Below are 24,010 nucleotides of genomic sequence, written 5' to 3'. Positions count from 1 at the left end.
AAACAGAACAAGGGCATTATAATCTCTAACCAATGAAAGATGTATTCGTGCATCTTAATAGTAGAAAATAAATTGTCCTTGAATCTGTAGGCTTGTGTTTTCAAGCTTGTGTATCTTCTGCCTAATGGAAGGTGAGAGAAGAGAAAGTGACCTGGTGTGGGATGGGTCCTTTAATATGTTTGCAGCTTTTCAGAGACAGCAGGAAGTATAGACGGAGTTGATGGACAGGAGGTTGGTTTGCCTGATGGCCTGAGCTGCTTTTGCAACTGTGCAGATAAACAAGGGGGAAGAACCCAGGCCCAAAACTTTGGTTAGGACATTAGTGCATTGCATTTTGCAACTCTCTGCAGTTTTTGATTATGTGTTGCATCCTTGAATTTTTTAATGTCTGTATTTCAATTCCTTTTGAATGTTGAAGAATGCAGGTTCAGGAAGAGAGTTCAAAGACCAAGTGAGGAAGTGGGACCCTGAATCAGCTATCACACACTGTTCATCATAAGTTTGCCCGACCATCCTGCTGTACCTGGCGGGATGGTAATGTCGCATCACATCAGCCCAGATTGGAAGTTTGCAAAAGCAGAGTAATAATGGGAAATGTGATGTGACCTCCATTTGGTGATCCATAACCACAGAACTTCCTGTCAATATATTTGAACACTCGGCTGTATGAATGTGGAAGGTTGGGACATCAGTCCTAAATTTGGCTGTTCCGGGTTTAGGTCATTACCTTCAGTTTAATTAGTAACTGGATGATTCTTTTTGGTCAATAGTTTGGCTGAGCCCTGCCCGAACATGGATCACTGGGCTCTCTTCCATGGAAGGTGGGACCTGTTCTCAAAGGTCAGTTTGCATCTGAACTGGAGGGGGACTAATATCCTTGTGGGAAGGCTTGCTACTGCTTCTCTGGAGGATTTAAACTAGATTTGCAGGGGGAAGGGAACCAGAGTGCCAGAGCAGATAGAGGCGGGAAAGGATGATGTGAAAATTGCACGTACTGTTGGAGGTCAACAGATTGTATGTGATGGAAATGTTCTCAAGTGAGCCATTTCCATGCAAGGAGTATTGCAGGAAAGGCAGACGAGCTCAGATTGTGGATTGGCATGTGGAATTGTGAATCTTGGTTGCAGGAGGGGAAAGACTGGCAGCTCAGTGTTCCGGGCTTCTGTCATTTTAGGCCCCATAGAACGGGGTGGGGGGGGGGAGGGGGGAGTGTGAAAGGGGGAGGAGTGGCATTGCTCATGAGGGAAAATATCACAGCTGTGCTAAGGCAGGACTGACCAGAGCGCTCATCTTCAGAGGCTATCTGAGTGGTGCTAACGAAACAGGAAAGGTATGACCACACTCATTATAGACTGCCCAATTGTCAACAAGAATTGGAAGAGCAAATCTGTAGAGAGATAGCGGACAGCTGCAGGAAACATAAGGTTATGATAGTATAAGATTTTAATTTTCCATGTATTGACTGGGACTTCCATACTATAAAAGGGCTGGATGGCTTGGATATTGTCAAATGTGTTCAGGAAAGTTTTCTAAATCAAAATACGGGTATACCCCACTTTACAAAGCTAGAGCATTCCTAGGAAACCTTTCGTAAACCAAAATGACCCATTGACCACTATTGAAGGCTATTTTCGTAAAAGTGAAAACCCATTCAAATCCTTCATAAAAGTGAATTTTTGTAATTGGAGTATTCGTAAAGTGGGGTATACCTGTACAGAGGTACCAACTAAAGAGAAGGAAATACTGGATCTCCTTTTAGGGAACAAGACAGGGCAGGCAGCAGAAATATGTGTAAGGGAACATTTTTGGTTCAGTGATCGTTATGGTATTAGTTTCAAGTTAATTATGGAGAAGGATTGGTCTGGGCCTTGGGTTGAGATTCTAAATTGGAAAAAGGCTAATTTTGAGGAAATGAGGTAGGATCTAGAATGCATGAATTGGGATAAGTTGTTTTCAGGCAAGGATGTGCGAGGTAAGTGGAGGAACTTCAAAGGGGAAATTATGAGAGCACAGAGTTTGTATGTTCCTGTAAGGATTAAAGACAAGATTCACAGCCATAGGGAACCTTGGTTTTTGGGGATATTGGGGCTGGTTCAGAAGAAGAAAGATGAAAACAGCAGGTATAGGCAACATGGAGCAAATGAGGTACTTGAGGCATACAAAAAAAAGCAAGAAAAATCTCAAGAAAGAAATCACGAAGGCTTAAAAAAAAGTCATGATAATTGCTTTGGCAGGCAATATGAAGAAAAATTCTAAGTGTTTGTACAGGTATATTAAGAGCTAAAGGAAGTAAGGCACAAAATTGGTCCCTTGAAGATCAGAGTGGTTGGATTTGTATGGAGCAAGAAGAGATGGGGAGATCTTAAATGTTTTTTCATCAGTATTCACTCAGGAAACAGGCACAGAGTTGTGGAAGTAAGGAAAACCACCAGTGAGATCATGGAATCTCTACAGATTAAAGAGGAAGAAATCTTTGCTGTCTTAAAGCAAATAAGGATGGATAAATCCCCAGGGCCTGACAAGATATTCCCTTGGACCTTGAGGGAGGCTAGTGTAGAAACTTCAAGGCCTCTGGCAGAAATATTTAAAATATCCTTAGCCATGGGTGTGGCTAAGGAGGGTAGCTCACGTTGCTCTGTTGTTTAAAAAAAGGCTCCAAAAGTAACCCTGGAAATTGTAGGCCAGTGAATGAATCTGATCAATTTGTAATGCCAGTAGTAGGTAAATTATTGGATTGGACATACAATTATTTGGATAGCCAGAAACTGATTAGGGATAGTTTTGTCTGAAAAAGACATGCAAAATCATTGAAGACCCCTTCCACCCTGCACACAGCAGCTTTCAGCTGCTCCCATCGGGGAAAATATAAGGAGTATCAGAGCCAGCACCACCAGGCTGAGGAATGGCTTCTTCCTGCAGACAGTGAGAAACAACCAAAGGAACTACTCACACTAACCATCTAAGACTCTCATTTCTACAAGACTATTTTTATTTTTATAGATATAATACTTGTCCTGCATAAGTATTATTTGTCTGTATGTGTGTTGTGTCTGGTTGTATAGTATATCTACATGTTTTTGCACTGAGATATGGAGAAAGGTGTTTTGTCAGGTTGTACTTGTACAATTACAATAAAATTGACTTGTTTGAAAAATATTTTTGATTTTTTTCCATAAATATACATAGAAAAACTCTTCAATATTCTAATATATATATCAATCGCTACTCCTCTTGCTTTTGAGCCAAGTAAGAAAATATTACTTGTTCCACCCATCCTCTTTTTTATTTAACGTTCTGATTTCTTGTAGAAAGACTATATCTGCCTTTAATTTTTTTTGTGTGCCAAGACCGGTCTCCTTTTCATGACCCATTTATCCCATTAACATTAGGACTAATAAATTTTAACATTCTATCCATATTGATTTTTCAAACAAATATTGTTTAACACTAAAACCTTTTTTGTTTTTTTGTAAATAATGCAGTGATCTTTCCCATTTAAAAAAAAACATATATAATGTCCCTGCCCTGATAGTGGTGTAAACAGGAAACTCTGAAAGCCCACGGAATCTCTCGAGGAAGAAGAACCCCTCCCTTTTGTGCCATCTTTTATAGACACTCCTCTCTGGGCACCAATATCCCAGAGTCTCCACCATTGCTACTTTTCCCAAGTTTTCTCTCTTTTCTGAGCTCACCGTGAACATTTCAATAAAGTTTACTTTTCAACAATAAATATAAAATGGTGTTTAAAAATATACAACTTTTACTTAGTCCCATTGTAAACATTCTTCACAGTCCTCTTTGGCAGCCTTAGTCTTTTCATAAACCTCGTGTGAAGTCTTCCACCTCGTTTTTAGTCTTGAAAAATCGTTGATTACCTTCTGCTACTTCAACCCTCAGAGTTGCCAGCTATATCATCGAATATTTCAGTCTTTGCTTAATCAAAGTAGGACTAAAATCTTGGAAAAATAGCACTTTTTTATGGTCAATCTCGGGTGGACCATTATGTTGCTCAGAGTATTCCTATGTTGCTCCCAGAATTGTCTCCCATTCCTGGTAGCTCAAAAGTCTTACCAGGATTGCTGGCTCTCTTGGGTTCCAGGGTCCAGTGAGCCCTTTCAATATGCAGTTTTTCTCTAAATTTGTCTTCTCCCAGCACTCAAGTGATCCATAATTTAAAGAAGTTCACCGGATCTCTTCCCTCGATTCCTTCTTTCAGACCAATAATTCGAACATTATTTTGTCTGTTAAAGTTCTCCATGTGGTTGATCTTGTCCAGCTGACTTTGTCTGTCCGACTCTCATTTCTTCACATTTTTCTCCAAAACTTGTGGCTTATCTTGTGTTTTTACCAAGTCTACTTCTGCTTGGGTCATTCTTTCCATTAAATCTTTACTCATCCTTTCAGTCATGTCTCTCATTACATTTTCAACTCCAACAAATCGGTTGCTCAAGTTTTCCATTTTCTCCAGGATAACATTTAGTTCTTGTCCAGACTCGCAGCTCTGCCAGGATCTGCTGGTCCCGAGGTCACTTTTGTGCTGCTCCCTTTCAGGCTTTCCTTCGGTGTCCCTGGCTGCATTTTTTTGTTCTCAGTTGCCTCAGTTTCTTAGTAGTTTATCAAGTTTTTAGCAAAAAAAAGCCTAATTTTAAAGTTTTAACCATCTTTTTAGTACTCTTCACTGAGAGCTTGATCAAAACATGTCTGTCTAGGTCCTTCATGAGGCCATGCCCCAAGCTTTGTACATGGTAGATCCTGTTTAACCAATCTTGGATATTTTTTCAAGGAGGTTACCAGGAAAGTTGTTGAAGGAATTGCTGTGGATGTTGTCTAAATGGACTTTAGTAAGGCCTTTGACAATGTCCCACATAGGATGTTAGTCAGGAAGTTGTGAACTGGATTTGAGAATTGCTGGGTGGGAGGAGCCAGAGAGTAGTGGTAGATGTTGAATCAATCAAGTTTAGTCATCTGATTGTACAAGTACAACCCAACAAAACAGCGATCTCTGTGGCAGATTCTTGAGGACCAACATTACTGGAATGGCAGAAACGAATCTGATCAATTTGTAATGTCAAAATGCCAGAAACTCAGTTTGACCATTGTTGTGACTAGTTGTGTTACTTTTTGGTTCTCTATACATTTTTCAATCTATAATGTTGCTGGGGAGTGGAAATTTTTGGGTGATTCCTGTATAAAAATTAAGATTTTCACTGTATCTTGGTATGCATGATAATATACCGGCCTCAAAAAGGATTTTTCAAAACCCCACCTGGGTTTGCTGCTTGTTGAGAAGGTGTGTGAAAGGTTCCAGGAATCTGTGTGTGTGAGGGGCATGCAGAGGGACTCAGAGGCATGCTCAGTGAACGGGCCAGGAAGTGACCGATGGAATAGAATGTGGCAGAAAGAACGGTCACAATGTTTAAAGTAGAATGTTTTAATCATTGAATCTGGAGAAGTCTGGGTCGACTTGTACACAACTTGCCACAGGTTAATTTGTGAGCATTGCGGGCAAATTGTAGGAAAGCTAATAGTTCATTGCTCTTAAATGGCAGAGGATTTGAATTAGAGTTAGACATCTTTCTCCAATTACATTGGGCCTGGTGAGGTGGAATGTGAAATATCCATTTGCTAATCTACTTCCTCCAAGATATAATGAGCTTTTATCATGTTCTCAGACTCTTATATGGTTTCTTTTCAAATGCCTTTTGGACATCTAAATATACTTCATCTCCAGGTTCCCCTCTATCAACTCTCCTTGATTATCCTCAAAGAAATTGAACAAATTGGTCAAACATGATGTGCTTTTCATAAAACCACATTGATAAAGTTTGATTATGTTCAGCATTCCTTAAACTGCTGCTTTTATTTTGGTTTTAAATATTAGGATTGACCATGAAATTTGTTTAATTACTGCTGTATTCAAGAAAATGTTCCTTAAATTGTGAAGTGTTTTGCAATGACCTGGAAGTATTTATGGAAGTTCTTCTGCCTCTTAGACTGAAAGAATTCTCCCCCACCACCCCCATCAATTATTTTTATAAAATATGAAGAAATTAAAGGAAAAGAACAATGCATTTCTCATTAGAAATAATGATCTGTTTCTGACATTAACATTCCCCTTTCCCCTAATTAATTCCTGCCTTGTAGGTGTTGCCACTGGGTTAGGCTTTACAATTGGTCTCTGCTGCCTTATCCTGTTGGGCAATTCTTTAACAGTTTGGGCTACAATTAATTCACAGAGCAACCAGAGCCACACTTGATCAGGAACAATCTGCAAATGATAGATAAACATTTCTCTGTTTGCAGTGAAGAAGTTAGTGTCTGACTACAGCTGTTTACCACCCAGATTAGGGAACGAGACAGAGATGGGGGAGCTCATGGTTGGGCGAAGGAGGGTTTCTGGCCAATGAGCCTTTGTTCTGTAAATGGACCATAGCCCAGAACTTGCTGTTAGCAATGACACTGCTGTGTTTGCTGTTGATCCTGAACCCAACCAATAGGCATGTAGCCAGAACCTAAGTTCCCATGTAACACAGGCCATTTACACCATCAAGTCCATATTGGCCTCCAAAGCAATCCCATTCCCCACCTGTGTTCCATGTAACCTCTTCTCGCCACTGTCCCATCAACGATCTATCATGTGCAAGCAGTGGAGTTTTAGTTTGATTTGGACATTATGTTCAGGGCAGTCATGAGGGCCAAAGGGCTTGTTCATGTGCTGTACTGTTCCATGCTCTGTGTTAATAATTAGCCATCTCTTATTTGGTTACTGAATTTAGCACACTAAACTAACTGGCCTGTAGTTTCCTACCTTCTTGATGAGAGTCACATTTCATGTTCAAGTTCATTATCATCTGACTATATATATCTAGAACTCAACAAAACTGCATTTGACTGCACCACGATCCATATATATGCACACGTAGACATTTGCTATTTTCCCATCTGTAGCTACCCTCCTGAAATTCATTGAGTTTTGGAAAAACTTCACCCTTTGGGTCCATAATCTCTGCAGCCACTTCCTTGAAAACTGTGTGTGCAGTCTATCAAGACCTGATGATTTGGGGAGAGGAGAGGATGACAGGAAGATTAGCTTGGGAGGTGATGGCATCAGGAGTGACCTGGGTAGATTCAGCATTAAAGACACTCAGGCCATTACAGATGCTGGAATCTGGAGCAACAACAAAGAATCTGCTGGAGGAACTCAGCGAGGCAACCAGCAGCAGTGGGAGAAGAAGGTAAACAATTTGGGCTGGAACCCTTCATGAAGGGTCCCAGCCTGAAAAGGTGACTATTACCTTTCTCCCAACAGCTGAACCCGCTGAGTTCCTCCTACAAATTGTTTGTAGGTTCAGTGCTGAGGTTAGCGGTGGGTTAACTATAATAGCCGTGGTTACTAAACTTCAGCTTGGATCGTTGGAGTGGGTTGAAATCCCACTCCATGTGCCAGGGAGTTCAGACTCGAGTAATGAATGAAAATATACAATTAGAGGTCAGTTTGGTGATTGTCGTTAAACCCTGACTATGTTCGGAAAAACTCTTCAGGCAAGGACTTCTGTTGTTGCCCAGTGCAGATGCTGCTGAACCTGCTGTGATCCTCTAGCAGTTGGCCTTTTTCTCTATATTCCTCCATCTGCAGTCTCTTGTGCCTCCTGACAGCAGCCGTAACTCTGTCCCCACACCTCTCTGTGGGAACCTTTCATCTCCAGAGTTTATAATTGGCTCTGCCTTAAAATTGTTTGAAGACTGTTTCCATCGCACCATCCCATTGGGGAATGTTCCAAAGACACACTGCCCTTTGACTAAAAAAGAATTTGACTGACAACAGCCTTATAATGGTGACCCTTCCATTTTCAAACAGAGACCCTTTGTTTTTGATTCTTCCACAAGAAAAAAAATACCTTCTCCACATCCTGTTACATCCCCTCCAGACCACATCTCTTCTAATTGGGACCATTCTCATTCCAATGCACTCCTGCAGATTCAAGCCTAGCCTGCCACCCTAACCTCATGGGACAGACCCCCCATCCGAGGTAATATATCACAGAATACAGTGCATTGACTTAAATAATGAGATCAGTACTGTTTACATCAATGTCCCAAGGCATAATCTCTCTAGTTTTGCATTCAAAATATCACTCAGCACCATGGATCATTTGCACACCTTTCAGCTCAACCAAGTCACTGGACAGCTGGACTGATGCAGGCCTTTCTGGACAAGGCCAACTCATCGGCATCCTATTTGACTGTCACGTGTCTGGCAAAGTACCACATTAAGTGAAAAGAGTAATTTTAATTATGTGGTTCTTTTTGCACCCTTGAGGTGTTCCACTTTCAACTGAGGAATTTAGTGTAACCATTGCAGCAAAGAAGGGAAGCCAGTGCCCACTCACCAGTGAAGTCATATTCCTGTGATGGTGGTATTGATCAGGGCACCAGCAAACCCTCCCTGATCTTTGCTGCAGTGTGGTGGGGTGTTTGAATAACCCCTGATTCATCTATGGCTCGCGTATCTGTAAAAACTATAGGTATATAAATTATTTCTGAGCCCCTTTACGTAATGTGAGCATTTTAACGGCAAGATAGAGTGTATGGATTTAAGGGCACATCGCAACCACCGTGTGATGAATGTTTGCCAACTTGGTTTCAAGTCAGACCATACTCTTTCCTGGTGAATTGCAACTATAAATTAGTGGGAGTGCTCCTTACAGCTGCTTCCTTCATGAGGCCTTTGGAGGTTATTTCTAATATCGTGATATGTGTCTTGGTGCCCAACGTTTCACTGATTGGGTTCCAGATAGGGCTATTTCACTGGGTGGAAGGCATTGTGTGAAGAGTGCTTGTTGTGGTGGGGTCGTCGTCGTTTTCCAGGAAACCCAGCTGCCCACGATTATGCTTTGTTTGCTCTGTCAGGCACTGACCGTGATCCTCTGCTCCTCCCTTAGATTTAGCCCAGCTTGACATGGATGTTTTCAGCTCCTGGCAAAATATGGGTTCTGTTTACATTGATCTTTTTGAGGAACGTGTTCAATAAATTCCCAGAAAAGCACTAGTTGAATGGTGATTGATCCTTAATTCTGGCCAAATTGTTCAACATTGGCATAACTTTGGCATAACGTTGGCATACTTTTGGAGGTAGAGCAAAGCCCACACCCCTCTCCACAGCAATGGTGTGGGTGAAAACAGTAAAGAGCTTTGAATTCCTGGAAGTAAGTATTCCCAGTGACCTGACCTGGATCATCCATGTTGATGCAATGGTCAAGAAAGCTCACCAATGCCTCCACTTTCTTGGAAGATGAAGCATGTCCTCTCAACAGCAAATGCACCATCAAAAGCATCCTGGCTGAATACGTTCAGCAAGGGGCCAGATCTGCTCTGTCCAAGATGGGAAGAAGCTGCAGAAAGTGGTGAGTGCAGTTCAGAACATCATTCTAACCTTCTCTGTCAACTCCCATCTGCACGTCCCACTGCCTTAGCAATCATCCTGCTGCGCTCTCTTCTCCCTCCTCCTCCTTCATTCAGAGAGAAGGTCCAAGAGTGGGAAAGCATGCACCAACGGGCTTAACAACAGTTTTCACACAGCAACCACAAGGTCTCAAGCTGTTATTGTTACGTACTAATTGACATTTCACTGTGACACTGTAGTTTGGAATCGTGCTCTTGCTCTTTACCTTGTATGGCTAAGCTGCTAACAGAAGGACCTTCCTTGACCGCTGCATCAATATGGATGATCTAGGTCAGGTCATTGGGAAAATTTACTTTCAGGAACTTAAAAGCTGTCTACTGTCTCCACCCACACCATTGCTGTGAATAGAAATGGTTGTACTAAATTCCTTGGTTGTAAGTGAATCACCTCAAGGATGCAAAAAGCACGAGTGACAGATGAAGTTGTGTTTTACCCTGTATCATTTATTGGAAATGTTAATAGTGGTGCAGCATTTATCCAGAACTTTCTTGTAGTATTCAAAACTCAGTACCAAATGCAAAATATTGCTGCTTGTCTGGTGTGGCTTTCTGCCTACTGTTGAATGCTTACACGGGCAGGTTGCACAGCCACTAATGATCTCTATCTCAGAAGGATGTGCTCTGGAGTGGATGGAATGATTTCCATAATGGAGAGGCAAGTTGTCCAGATGTACACTGATTGTTCTAAATCTATGCCAGTTCATCCCTGTCCTTCAGAAGCTGATTGATAATATCAAGGGACTTCAGGGAATCTCTGAGGGTTGGGAACATGCAAAGTGATTTCAATTCTCTCTCTCTGTTCTCTTTCCTCACTGTTCAGAGTAGAGAATAGCCATTTCCCAATTAACACTCTCTGAATTTGACCACTAATACACTGCACTAGTTGCATCTTAAGACTCTTTAAACCAATGCACCCTGAATTTTACACCTTCCCTGTTATTAACTGTGCAGCCTTGAGCCCAGACAAGCACCAGACTTACTTGTGATCACCCTATACTAGTTAAAATCAGGGGTTGCATTTGGGCAGCCTGGTAGATGGTAACTGATCTGTGATGAACACTAAAGTTAATGGTGAGGAACATGTTGAAAAGCTCATAAAGGAACAGTTCACAGCCCCTGCCCCCTGTGTTCTAACTCTGAATTGTTCCACTTTCCCAGTGACGGTTCCCGATGGCTCCTTGGACGACCCTCTCTACATTCCTTTCAAAACTCTGCTTTCCACAGTGAGCAGCATGGATTTCAGCGAGGGTGAGGCCCATCGACTCATCGAGCTCCTGATGGACAAGGCTGGCATTGTGCAGGATACCTGGCACACGGTAGGCTGCAGCCTGTTGGCGCCAAGCCTTGCATTGACAGTAGATTTGACCTCTTCCTCGTTGTGTTTGGGAGGTGGGTGGGGTGGTGGGTAGGGAGCGGAAAGGAAGGTGGTTTCCTGAACCACCACCTACAGATATTGACAGTTAAACTTGAGTGGCTGGATTTAATGTTCATAGGTTTCTCCATCAGGTGCCTATGTTCCAGAGAAGATGGGGACCATAAGGGAAGGGGATCTTGCTGCCTCCGAGTTCCCACCTCTGGGGCCATTAGTGAATGGTCAGAAAAGCCATTCCTATCTCCAGGCAGATGATGGATGCTGACAAAGGGAGGGTGAAACTTTCTGTCTCCATCTAGTCCTCACCTCTGGTGCCGAAAGTGGGTAGGGACATGATCACAATACTCTGAGAGATTCTTTTATGTCGCTGTGGGATCTTTCTTTATCTTAGGCCAGAGAAGGTGAAGGAGAAGTTCAAGAGAGTTGTTGAAAATTGTAATAATCATTTTTGGGTGAGATAATTTGTAAGCCACTTTCACACTTGCAAGTGATCCCAGGAATTAACCACCAATTGGCCTTTAAAGTGCCTAGTGTGAAAGCAAAAATCAGCTCAACGCTGGCATCAGATGACATCATTCTCACACTGGGGATTGATGGTCTGGACCCTCTAGTACAATCAGCGGCATCTGCAGACACCGGTGTTGCAATCAGGCAAGTGTGTAACGGGTAATTGCATTGCGGGATTGAAATGACCCAAGTTTTTTGCGTGAGTGCAGGAACTTGAAGGAAGAAAAGATTAAAATTGGAAGGTTATAAACTTTGGTGTGGGAAAGTTGCAGAGGAAGACAGAGAACAAGGAAATAAAAAGCAATAAATAGCAATAGAGGACAATTTTTAAACAGCGTGAGAAATTTGGTAGTGCTATAGCGCACAATTTATAAAGAGCGCAGGAAAGAGCAATGGCGGACCTGACTTCCCAGAATGCCATGTAGCAGAGAAACCCCTTCATGAATGCTGTGTGCCTGCAGCCTGGCATATGGCACTTTCTCTGCCACATGGCATTCTGGGAGGACAGGTCCGCCATTGCTTTTCCCCATGGTATTTATAAATTGTACATGATAGTGCTACTAACTTTCCCACCCTGTTGAAAAATTGTCCTCTATTGGTATTTATTGATCGCACTTTCCCACAGTCCCTTATAAAGGTTTATATAGGTCAGCACAACAACACTAGGGGCTGAAGGGCTCATGCTGGGCTGTACATAAAGCTTAATTATGTTAAAAGTAGAGATGATTAATTTTGTTCAAATATAAGATCATAATACATTGATCAGAATTTAGGGCAGGTCCACCATCACTCAAGACGACATTATGGGACTGGTAGAAGATAGAACAGTCCTAATCCTGGGGATGGCTCCTTGTAGGTGTGAAAGTGTTCACTGCCCCAGTTAGGAGTGGTCAAGTGTGAAAAGCCAAACCCCCAATCCTATCCCAGGACACTGAATGGCCAATTTGGTGGGATACAAGTGTGAAAGGGGCTATAGATTTCTAATGCCAGAAGAGTGGATAGACAGAGGATTTAAGATGATAAGCAAAAGATCTGGGGTGGGTGAGATGGTTTTAACCCTGCCAGCTATGTTCTGGCAGAAAGGATAGTAGAGGTAGGTTCTGGAGGGGCTGTCGGAAGGATTTTGGGAAACTTCTGTGAGGAAAGAAGAAGGGATGAGTGTTTTGGGATGGACGGGATGAATGGTTTGGTTATTTCAGAATTGCACGGGTGCCATGAGTCCTGATCACAAGATCAAGGAACAGAAAGTAGGCCGTTTGGCCCATCGAGTCTGCTCCGTAGCTTCACCCTGAGCTAAACCATTCTCACATCTGGTTCCAAATTCTGACCTTTTCCCCATATCCCTTGATAGTTTGACTAATTAGATACCTGTCAATCTCCTCCCAATGATCAGGCCTCCCCAGCTGTATATGGCAACGAGCTCTACAAATCCATGACCCTCTGGCTAAAGAAATTTCTCCTACTGAACTGTATTCTCCATGATCCACAGGGGATCAGGGTGAAATAACTGATCAGTAGGAGATTGACCTTGGATTCTCTGACCAGCTTGATGGACTGAGTGGTCTCTCTGGCCAGTTGTCAGAGTTATCTCATCAGTCCCGTTTCCCCCTCTAATTTCCCTGTAAACCCCAATCTCCCTCACATGCTCTTCTCCCCCATGATTCTCCTACCACCACCTGCACTTCAGGCCAGATTACAGCGACCAGTTAACTTATCAGCAAGATGTGTCCCTGGAGATGACAATTGAACCAGGGTTGCAGGAGCTGTATTGCAGCTACATGACCGACCGGCGTCAGTGTGCCACCCACTGTGGAGTTCGGCAAGGATGGCGAAGAGAACAGTGTGGCTGGGGCTATTCTTGGCTCCTTCAGCTGCCATCTCCACGGCCCAGTTCAGCACTGAAGCTAATTAGCATGCCCCCTCTGCCACGCTGGATGGAGGCATGCCCTTCGTTAACATTGGATATGACAGGGCAACTATGTAGAAGTGGAGCAGGCCAGGAGTGCACTTAAAATATCCCTCCATTATCTACTTGGATTGCATGGAGCTAAAGGGCGCATTTGATGACTCTTTTGGCATCCCAATATTTGTAAGGATGGGTGATATTAGAACTGAACCATTTGCATGTGATAGGAATTGGTGAACAATATCAGGCATTGTCCAATTAAAAAAGTGATCTTGCTACTCCATGGGCTTGCAAAGGATTTCTTGGCTGGTGACATGAAATCAGTGTTGCAATGAAGCTGCCAATTTGCAGTCTGCACGCTTCCCTAGTTGGCAGTGAGACCAGTGACCAGATGATGAGGGCAGGGGGCTAATCATTGGCTTTGGACTGGGAGACCCCATTAATATAATGCCATAGAATTGTTTCCATCTGGGGGAAAAAAGTGGGATGAGGTTGGGTTTAATATTTCATCCGAAAGATGGCACCTCACCTCGAACAGACCAACTCTGTCAGAATGTCATAGATTGTATTTTCAGGTGTAGGAAGTAGGGATCGAACTCAGCTGACTTTGATGTAAGGGTGCTACCAACCTAGGCAGGTTTGAAAGGGAAAACATCATGGCTAAAATTAGGAAGCATAGATTCAGAATTAAGGGTGGCTGGTTAAGACCATGAAGAGGAGGAATTTCTTCTGAGGCTGTGAAATCATTTTGGGGTGCTTTCTGTCAAAAGTGGTGCCATGAAATGTCAGGCAGAGATTGAAGGGCATTTAAACCATAAGGGGGGGTCGATGGATGTGGGGAGAGAGTGGCAGAGTGGTGTTGAATCCAAGATTAGATCAGCCACAATCTTACTGAATGGTCCAGCAGAATGAAAGGGCCAAATGTTCTTACAGGAGGTAAAGGTTCCACTGCTGAGATCACATCCTTTTCATTCCTGAAGGGAAAATTGCCGAATGTTGGCAACTGGTTGCCCTAATATCATTGAGGAAGCAAATCTCCTCAAGTTGTCAGCAAGCCAAATTCTACCAATGTCATGATAATCCTGGGCTGATACCACTGACGAAGACCCCCTTGAGTTTTGTGCTAGCTTCCCCCATTGGGAGAGCGGAACCTTGGAGGTCTGCAGTCTCTGTGTTGCTAATCTGTTTTAACTCTTGGTTCGTGGCTGCCAGGCCACTCAGAAAGGAGACCCGGTGACAGCCCTCAAGCGCCAGTTGGAGGAGAAAGAGAAGCAACTCACGGCTGAACAGGAAGACTCCAGCGCAGCCAGAAGCAAGCTTCGAGAGGTCAGCAAGGTAAGGCCATGGACTCCCCAGGAACCCGTCACCAATCAGCTTCACCTCCAAAAGGCAAATTGCTCCAACTTGCGGATGAATGTTGTCAACTGGATTGACGAAGTCTTTTTTTAAAAAAGCTTCAATATGCTTTTTTCTCTCAAATGATAAAAGGCAGGTGTAAATTTTCAGATTCCCACTTCTCTCACTGTGCTGCCATTGCTCTTTGCGCTCTCACTCTTTATTTTTTCATTCCTTTTTGCTTTCTCTCATTTGCCTCCTCTTGTCCCTCTCACACTTTGACTTCCATGCTCCCCTTTGCATCTGCCCATTTTCTTCCCTCAGCTCTCTGTAGGATGAAGACTCCTCTTTTGGTTCCGTCCCGTCTACCACTATCTCCTTTCAGCTTATCCAGTCTGTGTTGAACTATTATTCTGCCTTGTCCCATGGACCTGCATCCAGACCATAGATCTCCTGACCCCACTCATCCATGTACCTATCCAAATCTTTTTTTAATATCAAAATTGAGCCTGCGTTTACCACTACAGCTGGCAGCTTGTTCCACACTCTCACCACTCTCTGTGAAGTTTCCCTTGCGTTTCTTTTAAATATCTCACCTTTCACCCTTAACCTATGTCCTCCAGTTCTTGTCTTAACCTCAGTGGAAAAAGCCTGCTTGCATTTTCTCTATCTATACCCCTCAAAATTTTGTCTATTTGTTCTTCCAGCACTTCAGGGAATAAAGTCCAAACCTGTTTAACCTTGTAAATCAGCTCTTCAAGTCCTTGTAAATCTTCTCTGCACTCTTTCATTCCTATTGATGTCCTTCCTATAGATAGGTGACCAAACCTTGCACATAATACACCATATATGGCCTCACTAATGTATTCTACAACTTCACCATAAAATCAAAGGTCTTTAATTTATGAAGTCTGATGTGCCAAAATTCTCTTTACAACCCTATCTACTTGTAACATCACTCAGAGAATTATGTATCGGAATTCCCAGGTCCTCTGTTTTATCTCATTCCTCACTGCCCTGCCATTTACTGTGTATGTCCTACCTTGGTTAATCCTCCCAAAGTGTAACACCTCACACTTGTCCGCATGAAATTCCGTTTTGCAGCCCATTTTCCCCAGCTGGTCCAGATTCTGCTGCAAGGTTTGAAAACCTTCGTCACTGTTCACTACACCCCAACCTTGGTGTCATCATCCAACCCATTAATATGGATGTCAAACAACAATGGACCCAGCATAGACCCCTGAGACACCACTAGTCACAGGCTTGATGTCCTGAATTCCTCCAGCAAATTGTGTTTAGCTACAGATTCCAGCATGTGCAGTCTCTTGAAGACTCATTTTAGCTGTCAAGGAACACATTTTTAAAATATATACAGTACATTACATCAGACTTGTGTACTCACACTGCTGTTGGGGAGAGAGTTGCAGGATTTGCATCCATTAATTATGAAAGGCTGGCAATACATTTCAAATTAGGATGATGCACAGCCAAAGGGAAACGTTCTTCCAAGCCATCTGTTGCCCTGGTTGTTGGCCTTGTGGAAAATGGGTTTGGGAGATGCTGTGAGAGTGGCCTGGGTGAGTAGTTGACACACACTTCAGCCACTTGATGCTAGTGGTGGAGGAAATAATGGGGAGCCAACCAAGCAGCTGCTGGATGCTGTAGAGACTCTTCAAAGATGTTGGGAGCCGAACTCATTCAGGCAGGAGGAGTGCATTCACCATGCACTGGACCAGAGAGTGGAGGGAAGACCTGGATGCGTCAGGAGGTAAGTCATTCCTACAGGATTCCCAGCCTCCAATCTGCTCCTGGAGCTGTGGTATCTATGCATCTGGCCCAGATGCTGGGTAGTCCCCAGCACCTCGGTAGGTCATCTGGTAAAGATAATGCCATTGAACATCAAAGGTTGGACCTTCCTAGTTCGAGACGTCCACGGCTCTCATTCTAGTTGCTCTCTCAGCTTCTGCTACTGCTCGTGGGCTGTTCCTCTGAAGTCTGCTATTGAGGATTCTTTCAGGCAGTTATAACAAGGTTATTTACCAGTGTACCAGTTAGTGCATATGCTGCATGATAAACTTCAAACACGCAATGTTGTAGACCCTCCGTCCACATTCCAGGTTGATGAGAGAAGGGAGGAGGGCACCGGGCAAGGGGTGGATACTGCCTGTCTGTAATATTTGTACCTTGTTGCCCATTGCAGGAGCTTACGGCTGAGAAGGCCAAAGCCTGCGCCAATGAGACCAAACTGAAGGAACAGCTGACCATGAAGGAGGAGGAGTTAAAGGCCATGCAGAGTCGTATGCAGGCCAGCTATCAGGACCATGTGGCTGAGTCCCAGAAGCTTCAGGCTAAGGTACCACCACTCACACCCCTACCCCTTTTCCATGTCTGCAAGCTCTTGAGTCTGGGCACCGGTGGCTGGAGGAGATGAGGTTCCTCTGCGAGGTGGGACACCGCAAGGTGGAGCCCTGGCTTGGCCATTGCTGGCAGGTTGTATAGTTCACACATTGGGCAGGGTATCTAACAAAATGGCTGCCAGTCAATGTAGCCAGGCATACCGTAGAATGCTCCCAACGCTTCCATGGTCATTCTTCTGGACTGGCGGGGTCTCATTGGGCATGATACAGAGACTACCACCTCCCTTGCATGAGATGAGTACTGTGGGTGAGACAGTCACAAAATACATGGGGTAAGTCATGAACTGTGAAGGATCCAGGCAGAGGCTCAAGATCAGCATCATGGGAGGGGGTGGCAATTGTGGGCCATGCCCCATAAATGAATTATTGTGCCCCCTCCCCACCCGAACACAAGCGGCAGGAACAGCACATGAAACTGCCACATGAACAGCAGTTTGTACCTCTGGGCGATTACCCTAATGCCCCTGATTAGATTTGTTCTGACACCGACTCTGCAGAGGCTACGTTGCACTGGCTCTGAGATATGCCACCCTGCCCTGACAGTGTATTTCCATGTGACGCCATCTGAGGTGGAGAGTAGTGGAGCAAGGACCACTGTTATGCACCTGTGCTAGGGTTAACCTGACCGACTGATCTGTACCATCTTGTCCAGCAGCTCAGCTGATGACACAGAAGGACTCTGAATTCTAAATGTGTTCCAAGACTGTGCCCAATTACAGGAACTTCATGATCGGTATCACACTTTGCATGTTTCAGTTTGCCATCTGATTGATATCCTTGGGCAGTTATGTGGATTGTTGGAGAGGGGATGGATCACTGGAGAAAAGGTTTGCCCAAAAAGAGATGGAGGGGAGGAGAAAAGGACTACAGCTGTTTGACTCTCGCCAGCTCAACCTCAGAGGCTGTGCTCCTTGCTTCCATTTCCTTGCCCTCTGTTTCATGCCTTTTATTAACTTTGGCTAACTAACAAGTATCCATTCCAATTCTCTCTCTACCTCCTCCCCCACCATCAACATCAGATTAGTTGATGGGGGTGGGGAGTGCCTGAAGAGAGCAGGTGTACCCTGAACAGAAATAAAAACTGAAAACACTGGAACTGCTCAGCAGGTTAATCAGCATATATGGACGGAGAAACTGCATTAACAAAGGGTTTGAGGATGAAACAAGGTCCTCAGTCTGAAACATGAAATGTTTCTCTCTCCACAGCTCCTTCCTGACCTGCAGAGACCTTACAACATTTTTTGTTTAATTTATTTCAGATTGCATGGAACATAGTTAGTTCAGTGCAGTTATAGCCCCTTCTGTTCACGTATCTACACTGAACGTGATGCCCATTTAAAATTGCATGCCTGCTTGTCTATGGTCTATATCCCTCTATTCCTTGTCTGGTTACATGCCTGTCTAAATGTCTCTTAAAATATTGCTGGTATATCTTCTTCAACCACAGCACGGTACCAGGGATCTACCACTCTATGTAAAAATAAATTCTCCATTAAAGTTTCCCCCCTCTCGCCTTGTGTCCTGTAGTATTTGGTATTTTCATTCTGGGGAGAAAGACTCTGCCCTGGAAATGATTCTTATCATTTGGTAAATTTTTATCAGGTCACCACTCCAGCCTCTGGACCTGAGAAAGCAACCCATGTATGATTTAAGGCGACTGCAGGGGTTTTGTTTTATTTTTCTCTCTTGTTCCAATTTATAGCAGCCCCAACTTTTTCTGTATAACCCTGCTGCTGGGGTTATGTAGAAGCCCTCAGTATCCTCCAGGAGAGACAAGGCTGTCATGCCACTTGGCCTGAGTTTCTGTTCCAGAGAGCCAAGGACAGCACAAGCCTGCTGAAGTAGAGTTCCCAGCGCCAAGGGCAGTGGGAACCAAGCCAGAATTTATGTAACGTTAATGGTAAAAGGTAGGGCGAATCCAATGACTGCCCTCATCCCCCCCCCCCCACCCTCTCTCCCACCCCTGCCCATCTCGTTATGGTCATGTTCCTCTAAATACTAATAGTCTGATTAATGTTTTTCCTCTCTCCTTCCTCTATCGTTGATCCTGTTTGTTAATCCCTTTATTTTTCCCCTCCCATCCTGCTCCCCACACTGTGGGTTCTTGCCTTCTTCACAACCCCTTTCAGCTGGGCCACAGCTCGAGCCAGCGGTGCCTCCTTCGTGACTTCCACCGCCATTGTGTGCTCAGTCGACCTTGAGGGAGAGCTCTGGTGGGACGAGACAAACCTCTGGCTTGGCTTTTCATTCCAAAGGGTAAGATACAACTGGAAGACAAGCCTCTGAGGACAGATACCCTGCCAAAGAGCTGTAATCATCCAGAGCACAGCTCCTTTCATCTAACCTGTGGGGTGTGAGCAACTTGCACTTCTGTAACAGGTCTGAAAGTGCTTTTACACTTTTTAATGGCATCCAAAAGCTGGCTATTAACATCACCAAAAGATTGGGGACTTCACGTGAAGTTCACAGGGCGACGTTGTTGGTTTCCCGAGATACGTATGTATTGATATTGCTGCTTGCAACAAGCTATTCTCTCTGACCAATATGGAAGGAATACAGGATTTCAAATCTAGTATTGTGCAATGAGCAATCATGAGTTGACGATCTGGTGGTCAAGGGGCCCCTGGGGAAGAGTGAGCATAACATGATTAAATAGTGTGTGTGGGTGTGGGTGTGTGGTGTGGGTGGGTGGGTGGGTGGGTGTGTGTGTGTGTGTGTGTTTTTTAAAAAAAAATTGAAAGTGATTTAGTTTAACTTGAAACCAGGTGAAACTTGAAACAAACTAAAAAGACATGAGGTACTGGTTTGGTTATATAAGCTGAGAAACTAAATTAAAAGTTGTGACAATGCACAAGGAATAGCAAACATTTAAAGAATGAATAACTATCCTCTTGTGCAAAAACAAGCAAACAGAACAATAGAAAAGACCATGGATTATCAAGAGAAGGTAAAGATACTATTAGATCAAAAAAAATGCGCAGGTTTTTCAGTTAATTGGCAAATGTTAACTGTTCCTACTGTGTTGGTGAGTGGTGTAGTCTGGGGTCATTTAAATTGGATTAGTATAAATAGGTATTTGATGGTGAGCACAGAGTCAGTGAGCTGAAGGGCCTGTTTCTGTGCTCTGAGATTTGAGTTATGGGATGGATCATGGCAACTATCTAGGGCTATAGCCAGACCTTCTGTGATGTTTATGAATAGCAGCACCAGGAGGAAACCTGCAATGCAGGGTAATTCTCATGTCCATTCTGCCTGCTCCTGATGGTTGATGGGGGTAGATGAAGTCTTCTGGAATTCAGACACCAGCTGACCTTCCTTGTATGACACAGCGAGCAGCAAACTAGTAAAATGCGGGCGGCAGGAACCAGCAATGGTTCTATTCCCGAGATTAGAAACCTTTGATCCTGACTTCCGTGGCAAAGCTGACCACATCAAGGGCCATGTGAGGGAGACTTCACTCAGCAAAGGGCTGAGTGCTGGTCCTCTTATCACAGGTGAGTGGGAGCTCGCCACCCTATCAGTGAATCGGGAGCATTGGTTGTCAGACCACTGAGAATGACACCCATGCTGTGCACAATTGCTTTGTGCAAGTGGAACCTGCAGGGGGAAAGTGAAAGCCCATCAGAAAATCAGAGGCTATGTCCTGATGGACACCAGGGCCACCCAGAGAAAATTCCTTCTGGCTACAGATGATCTTAAAGAAAAACTTTATAGTAAACTAATTGAATTAAGTTAAAAGAGACAATAAATATATAAGTTTGGTAATAAATATTCACAGTAATCCTACTGCATTAGAAATGACTTGCAATAGTGCAGACAGTCCTTCTGTGGTGTCAGAGCAGTCTGGTGTCAGTTGAGGTTCAAGAGCCTAATAATTATTGGAAAGAAACTGATCCTGAACCTAGAGGTACTGGTATTCAGGCTCTGTACTCTCTGCCCGAAGGCAGCAGTGAGAAGAGGTTATGACCCGGATGGTGAACACGGTTATAGGCAGACCCTGTCTGACCTGAGGTTTGAGCAGTGCGTTCCAGGCAACTGCAGTGGAGTGACTGCAGTCAGAGATGTGCCAGTGTTTGGAAGTGGAGGACAGTAGTGTACAAGAAGAACTGAGAGATCATAGGAGGTTGTAGTGTTAAAAACAGGATGGGGGGGGGGGCTTTGCAAAGAAGGGTGAGCATTTTAAGTTTGAGACATTGTTCTTGGGGGAGCCAGTATGTTTGCTTGGCATCAGCTGCGATGGAGTGTGTACCTTGTTCCCTTAGCACATAGTGACTCTCCTGGGTAGGTTCTGAAGGATTATTTTGCAATCAAAGGATTAGTCGGCTGGTATTTGCAATGTTTTCTCGATTATGCTCAAGTTTTAATGCAGTTTAGGGCACCTTGGATAAATGCAGAGTAGTTTTCATTTAAAAAAACGTCATTACAGCTTTGAACAATGTTTCATTTCTAGATCCGGGGTCTCCAGGAGCAGCTGGACAATGGACCCACAGCACAAATAGCTCGGCTGCAGCAGGAGAATTCCATCCTGAGGGATGCCCTCAATCAGGCCACAAGCCAGACCGAGAGCAAGTAAGGACAGCTGCAGTGCTTCCCTGTCCTTTGCTGTCTGATCTCTGGACTGGATCAGCTCAACGTTAAATCCAATGAGAGATTGGAAAGTGGGAAGTCATCACATGATATCAATGAGGGGAATTGGCCAGGAGCAAATGCTTCCTGTGTGAAGCATTGTCAAGAGAGGAGGGCAAACTGGGGGGTGGGGGTGGCTCAGGGGAGAGTGAGGGCATAAACTAGGGGGAATGGGGGCAGACTGATGGGTAAATAAGGAGGACTCGGGGCTGACGGTGGTGCATATGGTGGCTGTGCTTTCTCTTGGATCTGTTTGTCCCCCTTGGACACTGAATTCGATTGCCCTTTTCCCCAGGCAGAATGCTGAGCTAGCCAAGCTGCGGCAGGAGTGTACCAAGCTGAGCAAGGAGCTGAGCGAGAAGTCGGAGTGCCTGCAACAGGATGAGCAGCAGAGGAAGGCACTGGAGGGAAAGATCAGCAAATATGAGCAGCAGCTGGCCCAGCTACAGGTGAGCAACACTGGCCCCACACCTCCTCCCCCTTCATTGACAGCAAGGAAACAGGCCTTCAGCCCATCTTGTCTATGCTGACCAAGTGGTTCCATTTTCCTGCATTTGCCCCATGTCCCTCTCAACCTTTCCTATCCATGTACCTATCTAAATGTCTTTTAAACATTATAGTTGTCACCATTCCCATCACTTTCTCTAGCAACTTCCTCCATGTACCCATCACTATCTGTGAAGAATGTGCCCCTCAGTCCCTTTTAAATCTTGCCCTCTCTTCTTGAATCTAGTTTTAGATTTACCTATTCTGGGCAAATGCCTATAACTGTTTACCTCATCTGTACCCCTCATGATTTTATAAGATTCTGCCACCACCCCCCCCCCCCCCCCCGCCCACCACCCTCCAGAGAGAAAAATTTTATAAGATTCTGCCCTCCAGAGAGAAAAATCCCAGCAAACCCAGCCTTTCTTTATTATTCGAGCCCTTCAATCTTGGTAACATTCTCGTCATTGCTTTCTATGCCCTTTCTAGCTTAATAAGGACTGGTTGACCAGAACTGCGCACAAAGCTGTACGGTCTCACCAACGTCCTGTACAGTTGCATCATGACGCCCCTGCTACTGCACTCAGTGCCCTGACTGATGAAGGCAAGTGTGCCAGACACCTTCTTCACCACCTGTTCGACTGCAGCACCACTATCAAAGCACCATGTACTTGCACCCCCAGTCTCTCTTCTCTACAGCACTCCCCACGGGTCCCACCATCAATTGTGCAAGTTCTGCCCTGGTTTAATCTCACACTTGTCCAGGTTAAATTTCTGGTGACCTTCAACTCCCACCTCCGCCTTCACTTCCATCACCCTGTGTCCTACTTTATGTTCTTCCCTTTTAATCCTTCCGAACACAATGAGACTAACAAGGATATTGCCAAGCGTATCTCATGGAGATGCAGAGGAGAGGACGGGAAGATGTAATTATAGTCTGTGATATGCCCTGTTACAGTGGGCCTACTGCAGAGTTTGGCAGTCTGAGAATTGGAACTACCTGATGTCCAGGGGAGCTTGGGGAAAGAGCCTCAGAGAACTGCAGGTTCGATTTTGGGCTTCTTAGGGAGTTTTGGAGAATCAGTGACTTGGAATTATGGGGAGCTGTGAGTTTGGGGTTGGGATCAGGGCTTCTTGAGGAGCTTGGTGACCGGGCGGGGAGGGGGGGGTGTACGATTATGGCCCCACCCCTTCACTGAAACATGTGTCTTGCTGCTGCTGTGGCCCCTGTAGCTCAGCCAGCAGGAAGCAGAGAGCACACTGCAGAAACGACTGGACGACGTTAGTGAGGAGCTCCGCAAGTCCCAGAGCAGCTGCACCACTCTGCTGGCGGAGATGGAGAGGGCCAGGGGAGAGCAGCGCACTTCCCTCAGTAGCTACACTGGTGAGTCTATGGGCCTGGGTGGGGGTGTTGGGTGCATGCTGCTTGATCCACTGCCATCCTGGAAACTGATTCAGCTAAGCCAATAATGAACTCATGAAATGAGTTCATAACATCAGCATCTTATCATCTTTTGACCCCCTATGCTCAGAGGCCCAGCATTACCGCATCTCAGGAACACTGAAGTTGTAAGCCCTCTGCTCAGGGTCACTGCATTCCCAGGACTCTACCTCCTGCTGCTCCCACCTACCACTACCAAGGTCCCTGCACTTCCAGGACTCTCCCTCATAGAATAAAACACAGTACAGGCCTTTCTGCCATCAATATTGTCCTATAAAAAAACGTTTAAAAGAAGTAAACCCTTCTTACCTCATTACCCTCTATTTTCCTTTCATCCATGTGCCTATCTAAGAGCCCCTTAAATGCCCCCAATGTTTCAGCCTCCATCACCATCCCTGGCAAGGCATTCCAGGCACCCACCACTCTGTTTTTAAAAAAAAAACTTACTCCTGATGTCT

At 44.6% G+C, this 24,010-nt stretch overlaps 1 protein-coding gene across 6 annotated transcripts in view; it reads left to right on the top strand.

Annotated features, from left to right (window-relative positions):
* LOC138760821 (ribosome-binding protein 1-like) overlaps positions 1–24,010 on the top strand; it is a 115,561-nt gene that overhangs the window by 48,028 nt on the left and 43,523 nt on the right. For all 6 annotated transcript variants that reach the window (XM_069931993.1, XM_069931992.1, XM_069931988.1 and 3 more), the window contains 6 exons: positions 10,621–10,778; positions 14,460–14,582; positions 16,783–16,935; positions 21,450–21,568; positions 21,921–22,074; positions 23,345–23,495. In XM_069931993.1, the coding sequence (XP_069788094.1) occupies positions 10,621–10,778; positions 14,460–14,582; positions 16,783–16,935; positions 21,450–21,568; positions 21,921–22,074; positions 23,345–23,495 (858 nt within the window). The remainder of the gene's footprint in view (positions 1–10,620; positions 10,779–14,459; positions 14,583–16,782; positions 16,936–21,449; positions 21,569–21,920; positions 22,075–23,344; positions 23,496–24,010) is intronic.

This window comes from Narcine bancroftii, chromosome 4 (genome assembly GCF_036971445.1).
Source record: "Narcine bancroftii isolate sNarBan1 chromosome 4, sNarBan1.hap1, whole genome shotgun sequence".
Classification (NCBI taxonomy): Eukaryota; Metazoa; Chordata; class Chondrichthyes; order Torpediniformes; family Narcinidae; genus Narcine; species Narcine bancroftii.
The sequence above is the reverse complement of the archived record's forward strand: the minus strand, read 5'-3'. Positions and strand labels throughout refer to the sequence as shown.